Genomic DNA, 15,373 nt, shown 5'->3' on the forward strand with positions numbered 1-15,373 from the left:
GGAATAGTTCCCCATCGTTGGCGTCAGCGGAAGGAATAGTTCCCCATCGTTGGCGTCAGCGGAAGGAATAGTTCCCCATCGTTGGCGTCAGCGGAAGGAATAGTTCCCCATCAATGGCATCAATGGAAGGAATAGTTCACCATTATTGGCATCAATGGAAGGAATATATTGCTATCATTGGCATCAATGGAAGGAATAGTTGGTCAACATTGGTGTCGATAGGAGGAATAGTTTGCCATCATTGGTATCAGTAGGAGCAATAGTTCCCCATCATTGGTGTCAATGGGAGGAAAGGGTCGGATAGAGGCAAGCAAAGGGCAGCATCCGACAGTTTGGAGACCACTGTTCTAGACCAAACTCTAGTCTAGAGTTACCATCACTTACACCACTTTGGCTTTGGAGTGAAGGGTTTCTCTCCAACTATGTATATCCTCCAGCTTAGCAGACAATTCATTCAACGATGGTGTCCAAGACTCCTTCAAGTACACACTGGCTATTAAACCTGAGGTTCTGTATTGATGTCAATTTTGTACTGTAACTTCCACTGGTTGTTGGAACATCGTGTTCCATTGTTTATGCTTATGTACCTATGTCTTTGGATTATTCCATTCTATCCTTTTTCTTCCTTAAGTGTATTTACTTATATACTTTAAAAAAAAATGTTTGCCTTGTAAAGTGTCAAAAATATCAGTAAGTTTAATCTTTACCTGTGCCCACTTGCTTAGCAGACAGTGCAATAAAACAGTCCATGGGGGAGGCTGGGAATATGCACTATTTATGAATGGCGGAGAAAGAATTCAACTATATGAGAAAATGTGATGAAAAAATTAGAGTTACGCTTACCGGTAACGTCTTTTCCAGTAGTCTTTCAGGACAGCCACTATGAGAGATAGACTCCTCCTCTTCCTCTGGAAACACTGCGCCAGCCCATAAATTCTTACTTCCCCTGCCGGACCTCAGTTATATCGAGAATACCTCCGGCCAGCTGGGGAGACACAAGAACACGTTAATAACATATTTATCAAATACTATTATCTTGCTGCGCTCTGGTCTTTGTAAGACTCCCCCCAATTTTCGGGTGGGAACTAGGGCTGTCCTGAAAGACTACTGGAAAAGACGTTACCGGTAAGCGTAACTCTAATTTTCCCTAATCGTCTTTCAGGACAGCCACTATGAGAGGATAAGCGAGCACTTACCAGTTAGGGTGGGACTACAGCTTGCAAAACCTTTCGCCCAAAGGTTTGCTCACCTGCCGATACCAGATCCACTCTGTAGTGTTTAACGAAAGTGGAATAGCTGGACCAAGTTGCTGCTTTGCAAATCTGTTCTGGCGTAGCTCCTGCTTTTTCTGCTTGGGAGGCTGCCATAGCTCTAGTGGAGTGTGCTTTAATACCCACTGGGATTTCTTTCCCTGCTGCTGAATAAGCCTGCTCAATGGCTACTCTGAGCCACCTAGCAATAGTGCGCCGGGACGCTTTACAACCTTTCCTGGCCCCGGAAAACAAAACAAATAAAGAATCTGACCTTCTGAATGCCTTGGTCAGTTCCAGATAGTGTAGGATACATCTCCTAACATCTAAATAATGAAATCTTAATTCCTTCTCACCGGAGGGATTGGGACAAAAAGAGGGCAAAACTATTTCCTGGCTTCTATGAAAGCTGGATGCCACTTTCGGCAAAAAGGCTGGATCGGTCTTTAAAACTATCCGATCCGGAAAAATAACACAAAAGGGAGCCCTGACTGAGAAGGCCTCCATCTCACTGACCCTCCTGGCAGTTGTTACTGCTACCAGGAACACTGTCTTCAGAGTAAGCTCTCTCAGAGAACACTCCTTCAAAGGTTCGAAGGGGGTTCCAGTTAAACTCTGCAAAACTAAAGATAAATCCCATCTGGGAAATGATGGACCCTGGACCGGTCTCTGTCTGGACAGGGCCCTAAAGAATCTGACTACCCACGGGTTGGTAGCCAAATGATCCTCCAAAAAAACACTAAGGGCTGATACTTGACCTCTAAGGGTACTGATGGATAACCCCTTATCTGCCCCACGTTGTAAAAATTCCAATACTGCGGAGGAGCTTCGTACAGAGAAAGAGCTCTCTGCGCACCACTTGTTGAAACGCAACCAGACCCTTTCATAGATCTGGCGAGTTTCCTTCTTCCTACTATCCAGAAGGGTAGAAACTAGCCTCTCTGAGAAACCTTTAGATTTTAACAAACCCTCCTCAGTAGCCAGGCCGCTAACTTCCACTGGTGTACCTGTGGGCATAGGACTGGCCCCTGAGAGAGGAGATCGTCCTGAAGGGGCAAGAGCAAGGGAGGTTCTATCGCCAACCGTTTTAGTACCGAGAACCATGCTCTCTTTGGCCAATGTGGAGCCACCAGAATCAGAGAAGTGTTTTCCATCTGAAACTTCCTCAGAACTGCTGGCAACAACACTGGAGGTGGGAAGGCATAGCAAGTTCCGAAATTCCAATCCTGGCTCAAGGCATCCACCCCTAGAGCTCCCTCTCCCCTTTTTAGGGAGAAAAAACAGGGGGTTTTTGCATTGTTTTTGGACGCGAACAGGTCCACCTCCGGAGACCCCCATCTCTTTACTATGAGATTGAAGACCTCCTGGTTGAGAACCCAATCGCCCTCCCCCAGCTTCCTTCGGCTGAGAAAATCTGCTACTACGTTTTTCTCTCCTCTCAGGAAAACGGCTGAGAGCGAAAGGGTGTGGGTCTCGGCCCAGGACAGAATCTCTGTTGCTAAGGACAATAGGGTTCCGCTTCTGGTGCCACCTTGTTTGTTCAGGTAGGCCACTACGGACGAGTTGTCCGACCGCACCTGAATATGGTGACCCTGAAGCTCCTTTTTGAAGAATCTGAGGGCTAGTCCCACTGCCCTCAATTCTTTCCAATTGGACGATCGAGTCAACTCGTCGTCTTCCCAAGTGCCCTGGGCTAGAAGGGAACCCAGATGTGCCCCCCAACCTTTTCCACTTGCATCTGTGGTTACTACCCGAGAAACCGGGATGAGCCACAGACGACCCTGCGACAGATTTGTCACTTTCCTCCACCACCAGAGGGATCTTTTTACCTGGAGGGGAATATGTACCAGGGTGTCTAGCGCCTCCTGACTGTGGTCCCACACCCCTAGGATGAAGGTCTGTAGGGGACGAAAGTGTAGCCCTGCCCACTGTACTGCTGGAAGGGTGGATGTAAGGAGACCTAGTACTGACATCAGAACCCTTATGGAAACCAGCTGGTTGCTTTGAAGAGAGGCCACCGCACTGTCCAGTTTTTGTACCTTTTCTTTTGGCAGAAAAACTCTCAACAGTGTTGAGTCCAACAGAAAACCTAGATAGGAGATCTGTTGTGAGGGGATCAGGCTGGATTTTTCCAAGTTCAGAAGCCACCCCAGGTCTGTAAGGACCCTTTTGGTTAGATTGAGATCCTTGACCAACTGAGTTGGGGATGCTGCAAACAGAAGCAGGTCGTCCAGGTAGGCAATTACACATACCCCCTGGAGCCGAAGAAAGGCCATGGCTTCTGCCAGGACCTTGGTAAAAATGCGGGGTGCAGAGGATAGCCCGAATGGCAGGGCCTGAAACTGAAAGTGTATTGTTTCTCCGCCCAGATCTATGGCAAGGCGTAGAAACTTCTGCGAGGCCTCCGCTATGGGGATGTGCAGATACGCGTCCCTTAGGTCCAGAGACACCATGAAACAGTTGTGGGGCAGGAGCGCTTTTACTGAAAAGATCGATTCCATGCGGAATCTCTTGTATGTCACTGAAGCGTTTAGAGGCTTTAGGTTCAGTTTAACTGAAGCTGCTAGTCCTGACTCCTGTTCAGATTCCCTTTCCCTAACAAGGGAGTCAATACAGCTTTTGCACAACACCTTGGTCCAAGAATCCCCTAAAATGTCCCTACAGGAGGCACACTTCCTTCTAGAGCTATGCGTAGACCTAGTTTTTTCCGCCGCTTTCTAAAAGAAAGGAAAAAAGAAAAAACAGAAAAAACAGAGTCAAACGAACGCTCGGGATACAACCCTGGGAGTGCACTAGACCCTTATTATAAACGAAGGGATCTGAGCCTCCCCACCCCCCTGGCCACCCAGGGGGGTCTGCCCCCCCACCCATGATAGAACCATACATTGGGGTGGGGGGATCCTAGATAGAGAGAACCCCTCCCCAGGGCGCTCTTACCTTAGGAATGCTGGAGATAGAGTCGGTCGTTTGAGCCTCGGCTTCCGACATGACTGCAGGTGGCTGCTTAACACCGAGTTCCACGCTGCCTGTGCGCGTTCTGAACTCATCTCCCGCCTGTGCCCGGCCCTCCTATCAGCTCCACGACCCGGAACCGGAAGTCGATCGAGGTCAAGCCTTCGTTTTCCGCCGGATACGACGTCGCCCGTCGTTCGGCCCACTCGGTTCAAGAAAAAAAAGGAGGCGGACTGTACCCCCGTACAGGGAAATCATCCGAACGGCTTGCCAGCTGCGTCCCTGTAGACGCGATAGGAGTCCCCCACGACCTGAAGCCGCGCTCGACTTGGAAGGGGTGGCAGTACCTGGTGAAGGTAAGTAAACCGTTCGACCCGTCCGACACACGTTGGGTGCGAACGGTTTGAACCCGGCTTTCAAAACGAAGCCCCTGCTTCTATCCACCGGGCTCTTCAACGTCAAAAAATGGCCACAGCCTCCCCGACTGAACGGCCTGGTTCCTTGCACAGTGTCTCCCCGCCGGAGGAAACACTAATAACTGAGGTCCGGCAGGGGAAGTAAGAATTTATGGGCTGGCGCAGTGTTTCCAGAGGAAGAGGAGGAGTCTATCTCTCATAGTGGCTGTCCTGAAAGACGATTAGGGAAAAAAGATACATTGGTTAATGCTTTGCCAAAGAATCAATTCATGTATTTCCTTCATACGGCTGACTATGAATGCTAGTCTCTCTTGCTTTATACGTTTTTTTGGGTCACTCCCGTATTAATCTCCCTTTCTTTCACACATTCACAGTTTGTGTGTGCAGGTGGCAACTGCCAAGTGTTCACATACTGAAGGCTCCTCAGAGCTACTGTAAAGACATGTAACTGAAGCCTCTTTATTCTTTTCTTTGGGCCGTGTTGTCTTGACAGATTATTTGCCAGTGTTTAAAGCACAGGCTCTCCCTGTTACACCTGGACTCAGCACTTGAAAACGGTTTACAAGTAAGAGAAGCTCAGCTCTCTCTCTGGAATCCTCAGAGGACACCGGGACTTGTTTGATTAGACCACAATGGAAAATCATAAAGTCAAAAGGAATGTGTTTAGGTGATAGGAGGTAACCCATGCATGGGATAAAAAAAAAATAATCTTTTGTGAAGGCATGAAAGCCACACAGTTTTTAGTAACTTCTCAAACAGCGTGGATCATAGTTAAATAAGCTTAATGGAGGAGATATTATGGCAACTCATGTCTGAACTGGTAACTGAATTGAGCGCAAATTAAAGAAAGAAAAGAAAAAGAAGAAGAATGGGTAGCATGGTGTCTAGAAGGTCAGCAGCTTCTAACCTAGGACATTGTCTGCATGGAGTTTGTATGTGTTACTGGCCAAATGTTAGTTTCCTCCCATAATAAAAACATAATGGAAGGGTTTTTAACTTCCTAGTGTGTGGGACTTGGCGTAAACTGGCAGATGTTGGTGCCAGCGAGGGAGCTTGTGGGCAGCACACTGCTGGAGGGAAAGAGGAGTATAGCTCTGTTTAACAGTGAAGACTTGCAGTGCAAATACATAACCAGGAACACACTGGATCAGTTGATAAATAGTCAAAGGCTGAACAAAGCATTCTAAAAAAGGAAAAAAATACCCATGTTGAAGAACAGCATAATGTTAGTCATAACGAATATATCAATTACAATAATTCTCTCTTTACATAACCAGATGACAGAATTAAGAGGATGAGGATGTTGACTTATGATAAATGCTAGTAAAAAAGTAGGGGTTAAAGATTGCTGTATTATTAAAGGAAGAGAAGGATGAATAAAAGGTAAAAAGTGAGTTAAGTAATCAATAAAAAGTTAGGTACATTAATCAAAGCTGGGAAGGGAACTTAAAGAGGAAGTAAACCCTAATGGGTTTACTTCCTCTTTTTTTCCCTGCAAAGGTAAAGCATAATGGACTACTATGCATTGCATAGTAGGTCATTATGTGTCACTTACCTGACACAGGAGCCAGCGAAGTCGCCGCTGTCCCCTGTAGTCCGCCGCATCCATCTTGCTGGTGGCGTCTCGCAGCTCCGACGAATCACAGCGGCGAAGCCGCGATGACGTCACTCCCGCGCATGCGCACGGGAGTCGCGTCTCGCAGCTCCGCCGCTGCCATTCGGCGAAGCCGCGATGACGCCACTCCCGCGCATGCGCACGGGAGTCGACAAATTAGGCAAATCCATTCTTGGACCTGCCGCATTTGGTGCGCCTGCGCGCCGCTGTCTACGGCACATGCGCCGTAGACAGCGGTGCCCATTTTCGGGCAAATATCTCCGAAACCATATAGGTTTAGGAGATATTGCTTGGACCTACAGGTAAGCCTTAATCTAGGCTTACCTGTAGGTCAAAGTGGTTTGAAAGGGTTTACTTCCTCTTTAAGGCTCCATGCACACTGGAGCTCAAACTGCAGTTTATAGGAGTTTTGGCCTTTTTTTTTTTTTTAAAATCCCATAAACTCCACTCTATGTTAGCCTATGTGTCCATGCACACATGGACGTTTTTTAGCTTTAATGAGCAGTGGAGTTTATGGGCTTTTTTCTGAACGCCAGAAATTTGCGTTCAAAGTGCAGTTTTTCACCACCAAAAAACGACAAACGCTCATTAACACGCGTTTGTATTCTGCATTCTATTTTTTCAATGCATTGTGGGAGTTTAAACGCTCATAAAAGCTAGTACAAAAAGCTGTTAAAAGCACGTTTTTCAACCAACGTTTTCTGCCAGCAATCTGGCGTCCAGAAAAAGCTTTTTTGAGCTTCAATGTGCATGGAGCCTAAGAGTTTATGCACACCGCAGCTCCAAAAAACAAAAAAATAAATAAATCAGAGCTCAAAAGCCTGTAAGAGCGGCTTATTTGATCTGCAGTGTGCATGAGCCCTAAAGCAAACAAACATTCACCTGTCCTTTACAGTCAAGGAAACTGCCCTCTTAAGGCAGCGTTCTATCGATATGCGCCATCGAAAAGTGCACGCGCAGAAGGCAGTTTGACGAGAGAGGGAATTTCACGAACACAATTGAAAGCTATTCACAGAACAGGGAGGGACATCATAGGTGTTACATTATGCCTCGCTGTTGCATGGCAGCTTGTGGCTGTGTTGAAGGGTGGGTTTTGTCTGTGTTGCAACCTGCCCTTAGACACAGGCAACAGGCACTGATCAAGACACTAAAGCCACCGTGAAACACTTACAAAAGGCAACCTTGAGCAGACTAAAATCCCGCCCCAACAGCGAGGCACAATATGAGCACTATGGTGTCCCTCCGCTCTGTGAATAGTTTTTAATAGTGTCCGTGACATTCTCTCTACCATCGAAAGATGCCTCCTCTGATGTGAGCATGCGTGGGCACTATTTGACGTAGGGAACATATTAATAGAACACTGGCCATACAGTTTGAACCTGGTATGGGCAAGGTGAATGTACCTCAGTTCATTAATCAATCAACTTCGGTACAACCAGTCTGCTGGATTATACATGCGATTAGTGCAAGCGGCTGTTCTAGCCGCTAGTAAGCACAGAGTTCTCCCAGCAAGGACAGCTTCCCCCGCTGGGAGAACACAATGGCTTGGCAGGAGGCATTCTCTTGTCAACACCATCAGTGGTTACAGGAAAAATTCCTACCATCTATGGCCTTAGGCTCTGTTTGATTTGCACATGCCATGGCGAATGCAGTATCTTTGGGTGTTCCCTCAATTTGTTTTTATTTCTTTATATGTGAGTACCAAACATTAAGTATGGCTATATGTAAATACCCTTTATTTGTCCTGCAAGTAATTGTGGTGTGTCCCTCAAAAGTAGGGTCTCCTGAGGAAGCCTTTGGCGAAACATGTAGAGATCAAGACTGAACTCCTCATGTCATCTGGCCCAGTAAATATATATATATATATATATATATATATATATATATATATATATATCTATATCTATACATATATACACACACACACACATTATATATATATATATATATATATATATATATATATATATATATATATATATATATATATATATATATATATATATATACATATACAGTCAGGTCCATAAATATTGGGACATCGACAATTCTAATCTTTTTGGCTCTATACACCACCACAATGGATTTGAAATGAGACAAACAAGATGCGCTTTAACTGCGGCATTTCAGCTTTAATTTGAGGGCATTTACATCCAAATCAGCCGAACGGTGTAGGAATTACAACAGTTTGTATATGTGCCTCCTACTTTTTAAGGGACCAAAAGTAATGGGACGATTGGCTGCTCAGCTGTTCCATGGCCAGCTGTGTGTTATTCCCTAATTGTCCCATTTACAAGGAGCAGATAAAAGGTCCAGAGTTAATTTCAAGTATGCTATTTGCATTTGGAATCTGTTGCCATCTCTCAATATGAGATCCAAAGAGCTGTCACTATCAGTGACGCAAGCCATTATTAGGCTGAAAAAAAAAAAAAAAAAAAAAAAAAAAAATCACAGAGATAGCAAAAACATTAGGTGTGACCAAATCAACTGTTTGGAACGTCCTTAAAAAGAAAGAACGCACCGGTGAGCTCAGCAACACCAAAAGACCCGGAAGACCATGGAAAACTGTGGTGGATGACCAAATAAATCTTTCCCTGGTGAAGAAAAACACCCTTCAAACAACAGTTGGCCAGATAAAAAACACTCTCCAGGAGGTAGGTGTATGTGTGTCAAAGTCAACAATCAAGAGAAGACTTCACCAGAGTGAATACAGAAAGTTCATCACAAGATGTAAACCATTGGGGAGCCTCAAAAACAGGAAGACCAGATTATAGTTTGCCAAACAACCTCTAAAAAAGCCTTCACAGTTCTGGAACAACATCCTATGGACAGATGAGACCAAGATCAACTTGTACCAGAGTGATGGAAAGAGTATGGAGAAGGAAAGGCACTGCTCATGATCCAAAGCATACCACATCATCAGTGAAGCATGATGGTAGTGTCATGGCGTGGGCATGTATGGCTGCCAATGTAACCGGTTCTCTTGTATTTGTTGATGTGACTGCTGACAAAAGCAGCAGGATGAATTCTGAAATGTTTTGGGCAATATTATCTGCTCATATTCAGCAAAATGCTTCAGAACTCATTGGACGGCGCTTCACAGTGCAGATGGAAAATGACCCAAAGCATACTGGAAGGGGAAAGAAGTGGAATGTTATGCAATGGCCAGATCAAGCACCTGACCTGAATCGGATTGAGCATGAATTTCACTTGCTGAAGACAAAACCTAAGGGAAAATGCCCCAAGAACAAGCAGGAACTGAAGACGGTTGCAGTAGAGGCCTGGCAGAGCATCACCAGGGATGAAACCCAGCGTCTGGGGATGTCTATGTGTTCCAGACTTCAGGCTGTAATTGACTTTAAAGGATTTGCAACCAAGTATTAAAAAGTGAAAGTTTGATGATTGTTAATATGTCCTATTACTTTTGGTCCCTTAAAAAGTGGGAGGTACATATACAAACTGTTGTAATACCTACACCGTTCACCGGATTTGGATGTAAATACCATCAAATTAAAGCTGAAAGTCTGCAGTTAAAGCAAATCTTGTTTATTTCATTTCAAATCCATTGTGGTGGTGTATAGAGCCAAAAAGATTAGAATTGTGTCAATGTCCCAATATTTATGGACCTGACTGTATATATTTTGAAAATGGTTGTTTACATGTACTACTTTATATTATATGTACTTATGGGCTGGTTTGATGTGAACTATATGCTAGCCATTTCATCTGGGAAAGAGGATGACATTTATGTACGATGAATACATTCTTTTAAACTGATTTTACAATTACCTTTTTTGGATGATAAATACATTTTATATTTTCCTAAAAAAGTTTTAGTACTTTCTTCTTTTATGTAAGGGTTATTGATGGAAACCTATAAAGTCCTTTCTATTCTTCTTGTTCTTTGAACCAATATCTATTGGATGTGGTACCACGTCAATATAGAGCGCTTCACTTAATACTTACCATGGTGTTGCATATGTGATCAGCTAGGACACCAGCCATTTGACAGTTTGTTCTTTGTCAAACCATCACCCAACTGGCAAACGGGACATGTAGGGAGGATCACTGAAAACAGAACAGGGCTTGGAGAATGACTGGCGGCCATAAAGAGGGTGAATGATGGACATTTAAAAGAAAGTATGAGTGATGTTGAGGTAGGTCCTAAAATGGCCACAGTACATAGTCTGACCACTTTACGTAATGCGATTTAAAAAAAAAAAAAAAAAAACTACTTGTAAGATACAAATTGCTGTAACATGTAATACTGAGACAGGTCCTGGAACTCCGGTATTGCAGATGAGATCTGGCAGGTGCTTTATAGCCTGCCTCCATAATTGAGAAACCTGCCCATGTGGCATAGCCTAATGTATCACATTTGCCTGAAAAACTATAATCAAGCCTTTAGGCTGGATTCACACCTATGCATTTTTAGTGCTTTTTGCACTACAGTCCATTTAACATGGTTTCCTATGGAACACGTTCTGAAGTACAAATCTGCAAAATGCAAAAAGTACCAAAACTGCATAGGTGTGAATCCAGCCTTAAGAGTCCATGGAACATGGTCTTTAATAGCAAAAATAAGCAGACAAATATACACAGCTTTCCAAACCACGGGAATTCCTTTTAGGACCACAGATGACGTTTTCTGTGACAGATCTCATTTATCAGCAAAAGGTTGCAGTTTACGCCATGTGATTTTTTTTTCTATATAGCACTGAACAAAACTTGTACTGAGATTTTCTAAAACTGTACTTCATCTACACATTTTTTGCTAAAATAATGTTGAAAAACGAATAAATTTGGAACACAATTTATGTTTCAAATTGCCTTTCTGATCTAACTCAACATTCATCTCCCAACTTCCCATGAATGGAAGAAGTAAATAGGCCTCTGTGTTGGGAAGTAAAGTGGTAAAAAACCAAAATGATTTTGCAAACTGGTCCATTTACTTCCAGTGAGGCTGAAACCAACAACCCTCATTTGGCCTCTGCAATGCCACTGTAACTCTGCAAACGTGGGACTTATTTTCCTAATGAGAACCTGGGACTTTTCATAATATCGGTCAATGTTATTTGAACAGTAAACACTCTTATTTGAGGGCAAACACTCCTGACGGAACAATGGAGAAGATATTTTCCCACAGTGAGCAACATTGCTTAAGCTTCTCATAGACACAAGATGATATGATAGGTTAAAAAAACCTGTTAAAATTTCTATTACTCCACCGAGGCTAGTGGTGCTGGCTTTTCTTGCCCACACCATGCTCTTTCTCCATCTAAAAAGGAAAAAAAAAAAAAAAAATCACACCCAACATGCACATCCACTGTTCAACACGTTTCACTGGGGTTTCTTATAGGTTAGAACATATACAGTACCCAAACTGGACCATCTTTCTGTTATGATGCTAGACTTCAATTTGTCTTTTGCGATCTATGGCATCCTACAAAAAATTGTTTGTATTGAGTCACTTTATAATTTTTATCTGGCTTCACTGCCCGACACTGTCATTCAAGTCAACCACACACTACTATTTTCTAGCATGGAAAACCCTCTATATTAAAAAAAATAAAAAATAAAAAAAATAGTATGTGAGAGTAATATAAAATGATCCATAAGTCCGTTTTATAAAAGTTAAAATGTTTTCTACTTTAGCTTAAGCAACATGTTCTTGAGACTCATGCTTTTTATCCCAAATGACCTCTCTCCACAAGGCGACCACATTTTTTTCAAATCAACATCAAAGGATCTTATCAGGACAAAAAAAAGTCTCTTAATCTTCTCAGATACAGGCAATGGCTGCATGGGATTAGCTGCCTTTCTCAGATCTTGACCTAATACTTTAGGGAAAAGCCAAGCTATAAAAAGTGAGCATAAATTAAAAAAAAAAAAAAAAAAAAAAAAGTGACAGCTGAGAGAGAAACAGTCCGGTGGTCAGGCTATGCCAGCACAGCCAACTGGCCTTGCAAGCCACCATAGACCAATCTCCCTCTCAGGCAAGATTCTTTCAAATATGGTTTGTTGAAACTCATACATACACACACATAAAGTTGGACATACAACTGCATTTCCAGACAATACAAAGATGTTCATGGGAGCTCGATATAGGGGTTGGCTGTCCTGCAGAAATCATGATCATCATCACAAATGCCTATGATATCACAAAATGATATAATTTGTGATATAAAAATAGCTCAAAGCTTAACTATTTGCAATTTTAGCAGCCACACAAAACCAAATTCAAAACTTGTCACCCTTAAAGCATTCTTGGCTGGGCAGGATGTCCCTTTTTAAGATAGACACCCTTCCACGATTTCTATACATCTTTCAAACCGTACCGATTCGTGTCCCCCACCTTTCCTTTTGTTCCACTCTACTCAAATATACCAGGCACCGCTCCCATGCTCGACTACACTATGACCTCTTAAAAAAAAAAAAAAAAAAAAAAATAGATTCTGCTCCTTCAAATCACATTATACAGCACAGTGCTGGCCCTTTCCATCACCTGAAATACCTGGCTGATCCTGTCTAGTTCGGCCCCCGCCCCAAATAAACTGACCACATTCTATCATGGCTGCTGAGCCCTGATACCTTGGTCAGTTTGCCTCCATGATCCGCAACTCTACTGTGTCCTCCTCTCCACCCCCACCCTGCCTGTCAGTTAGTGACAGTGTCAGCCCCTCCCCTCCTTATGCTGATATTGCTTTAACATTTTAAAACAATGCCCTATGTGTTGATAATGTTAGGTTCCCCAGTGTGTGCGCATTATAAGAAAAAAAGCGGTTCTATATTGGCGCTCGCGTGACTGGCCGACTCTCTACTACGGACGAATATCAGCAGGGGATTCTCTGCCCCTCCTACTTTAGCTTTCAGATCGAGAGAGGTGGCCGGTCACAAGTGCCAAGCGGTGCTATAAAATAAAGGTGTTGAATCGTACGAAAAATACCACTTTGGAAGCGGGTGTACGATAATCTGATTGTTAGTACACAGCTTTCAAAAGCCGATCACGACAGTTCATCTGATATTTTGGGACAAACCCAAAAATGTTTGTTTCATCAGTACAGTTTTCGTCTGAAATGCAATACAAATACAATACATTATATTACTTCCACATTTTTATGTCGTACAAGAATTTTCATAACTTTAGTAACCTCTTCATTTTTGATGTGAGATTAGCATGCAAAAAAATTAAAACTGGGACAATGGCTCGTTCGATAATCTCATTGTGTGTACCAGGCATCTTGAATTATACCATACAGCAGCAGTACTCTATAGAGTCCGAGATTTGTTCCACAATGGTCAATTTAAACTATTGGTTAGTAGAGAACGAAAAGATAGAACTCCACTACGGTTATCATACCTTCTAAGGTTTCACCCAGCTTTCCACCTACCTCTAATATTCCCGCCCCGGTAGCCTCACGCCTTCGCGTCTGGGATTCCGCAAAACAGAAAATGTGACCTCTCCTCCCATTCTAGCCTAATGAAGCCGATCTTGAGGAACCAAGAGTTTCCCCAAGGGATGCATTGTAAAAGTTTCCTGCAATGGCAAGAATGGAGGCCCCTCCCCCATCTGAAAAGCCATCGGACCCAGCTTTTTCCAGCTTTGAAATTTCTATACCAAGCTTGCAGGGACAGGACAGCCTCACTGATCTGACCTCACTGGAACACTTATGCCTGCCTGAGACAGATTGTTCACATGCCTTCTCAAAGCTATACAGCATCATTCTTTCAGGAGCTTTCCCCAACCGCAATTTATAGGTCTGGGACTGGGAGCAGGAACTGGGACATCCTCTCCCTGCAGAGGATTGGGACAAAGCCATTAAACTAACCATAGTCTTACAAGCCCAAGAAATACATTTCAAAATCTTGGATTATTCTGTCAATTCTTGACTAAAGCTAGAGATGCAGAGAGCCAGGGGACACATCCACACTTATGGTGGCCCTGCCGCAGTTCAGACATTTTTGAAAATCTGTATTTTAGCTATGCCGATTAATCATGGGTAGAACCTGACCCCTCTGTCCACAATACCAGGGTAAATTATTTTTATTTTTTTCATTATATTAAAAGGGGACCCATTACGCTATCCAATGCTAGTAGGTCATGCCATGATCCCTAGATACTGAAAAACTACCACCGTCCCTAAAATTAGGGAATAGGCGGCAGAACTTAACAGTGTTATGAGGATGGGAGAGCTAATTGCTGGCATTCATGTGTCCTAACATTCCTGGAACTGTGGTACACCTGGATCGTCTTTTCTAATTGGAATCTTACCTTTTGTCTGATAGCACCAAGGCCTTTTTCTCAGCCTTCTGATCGGTCTGGTCTAACTCTCCGTCGAGTACTGCGCCCTTTTCTTTTCTTCTTACCGATTTTCTTTGACCCCCTTCTTTGGCCCTCTCTTTTATATAAGAGACCCCCACCCTGGTCTTTCACTTATCATCCACATATACTAAACAGTATGGGCTATGCCCAGACCTTTATTGCCACCTTAGAAAATGCTTCCCTAACCAGTTTGGGCTTTACTCCATAACAGAGATAGCCAGGGGGTAACCTGGGCCAGACACCTACACGAGCCTCATCGTATTCATGGATGTGCTTTTTGTGAATTATAGTTTCTGTAACAATATATCTGTGGATGATTTTCATATGCTCATTTTTTGAAATGCATAATGAGGTTGTCTATTGTAGAACTACTGAGCCACAAAACGAAAACTTTATTCTTTAAAAAAAAAAAAAAAAAAATAGCTGAAAGGAAAATCTGTACATCTAAAGATGTAGACTGTCACTGCGAACCGTTTTCAGAAAAAAATTGTTGCCTGGGGCCGTCGTTGGTTATAATTATTTCTGACTCACTGACCCAGAAAAATCATAGCAGAATATTTAACTATCATTCTTGTTTCGAGTCACAGATTCAATACAAAAGAAAGAGGATCAGCCTGACAACCAAGCAACAACCATTTACAGAAGGAGAGAGGTCACTCAGTAAGAGCAGCTAAAATGCGTCCCATGAGTTTTTTAGTCAGTATAGAGGTGCAGTAACCCAATTATATAAGCCATATGATCGAAGCATAATTAGTCAGGCTTTAGATGACCAAAAACAATTAAAAAATAATGAACTGGTGGAAACCTCTGATTAAAC

The 15,373-nt window shown here is 43.2% G+C and overlaps 2 protein-coding genes across 2 annotated transcripts in view; both read right to left on the reverse strand.

Annotated features, from left to right (window-relative positions):
• Positions 1–15,373, reverse strand: part of ZNRF3 (zinc and ring finger 3) — a 203,840-nt gene that overhangs the window by 49,912 nt on the left and 138,555 nt on the right. The window lies entirely within an intron of this gene.
• LOC143940577 (uncharacterized) lies at positions 843–3,793 on the reverse strand. The gene is made up of 2 exons (XM_077462083.1): positions 1,197–3,793; positions 843–985 (listed from the first exon to the last, which is right to left on the reverse strand). The coding sequence occupies exon 1, from the start codon at positions 3,498–3,500 to the stop codon at positions 1,200–1,202; it is 2,301 nt and encodes a 766-aa protein (XP_077318209.1). The 5' UTR covers positions 3,501–3,793; the 3' UTR covers positions 843–985; positions 1,197–1,199.

Source organism: Lithobates pipiens, unplaced genomic scaffold (genome assembly GCF_037356315.1).
Source record: "Lithobates pipiens isolate NorthernLeopardFrog02 unplaced genomic scaffold, aLitPip1_a1.2 Scaffold_3, whole genome shotgun sequence".
NCBI lineage: Eukaryota > Metazoa > Chordata > Amphibia > Anura > Ranidae > Lithobates > Lithobates pipiens.

What these genes read in the sequence shown, in the direction of transcription:
- LOC143940577 (XM_077462083.1), bottom strand. Translation starts at nt 3,500, where the DNA reads ATGTGTAATTGCCTACCTGGACGACCTGCTTCTGTTTGCAGCATCCCC.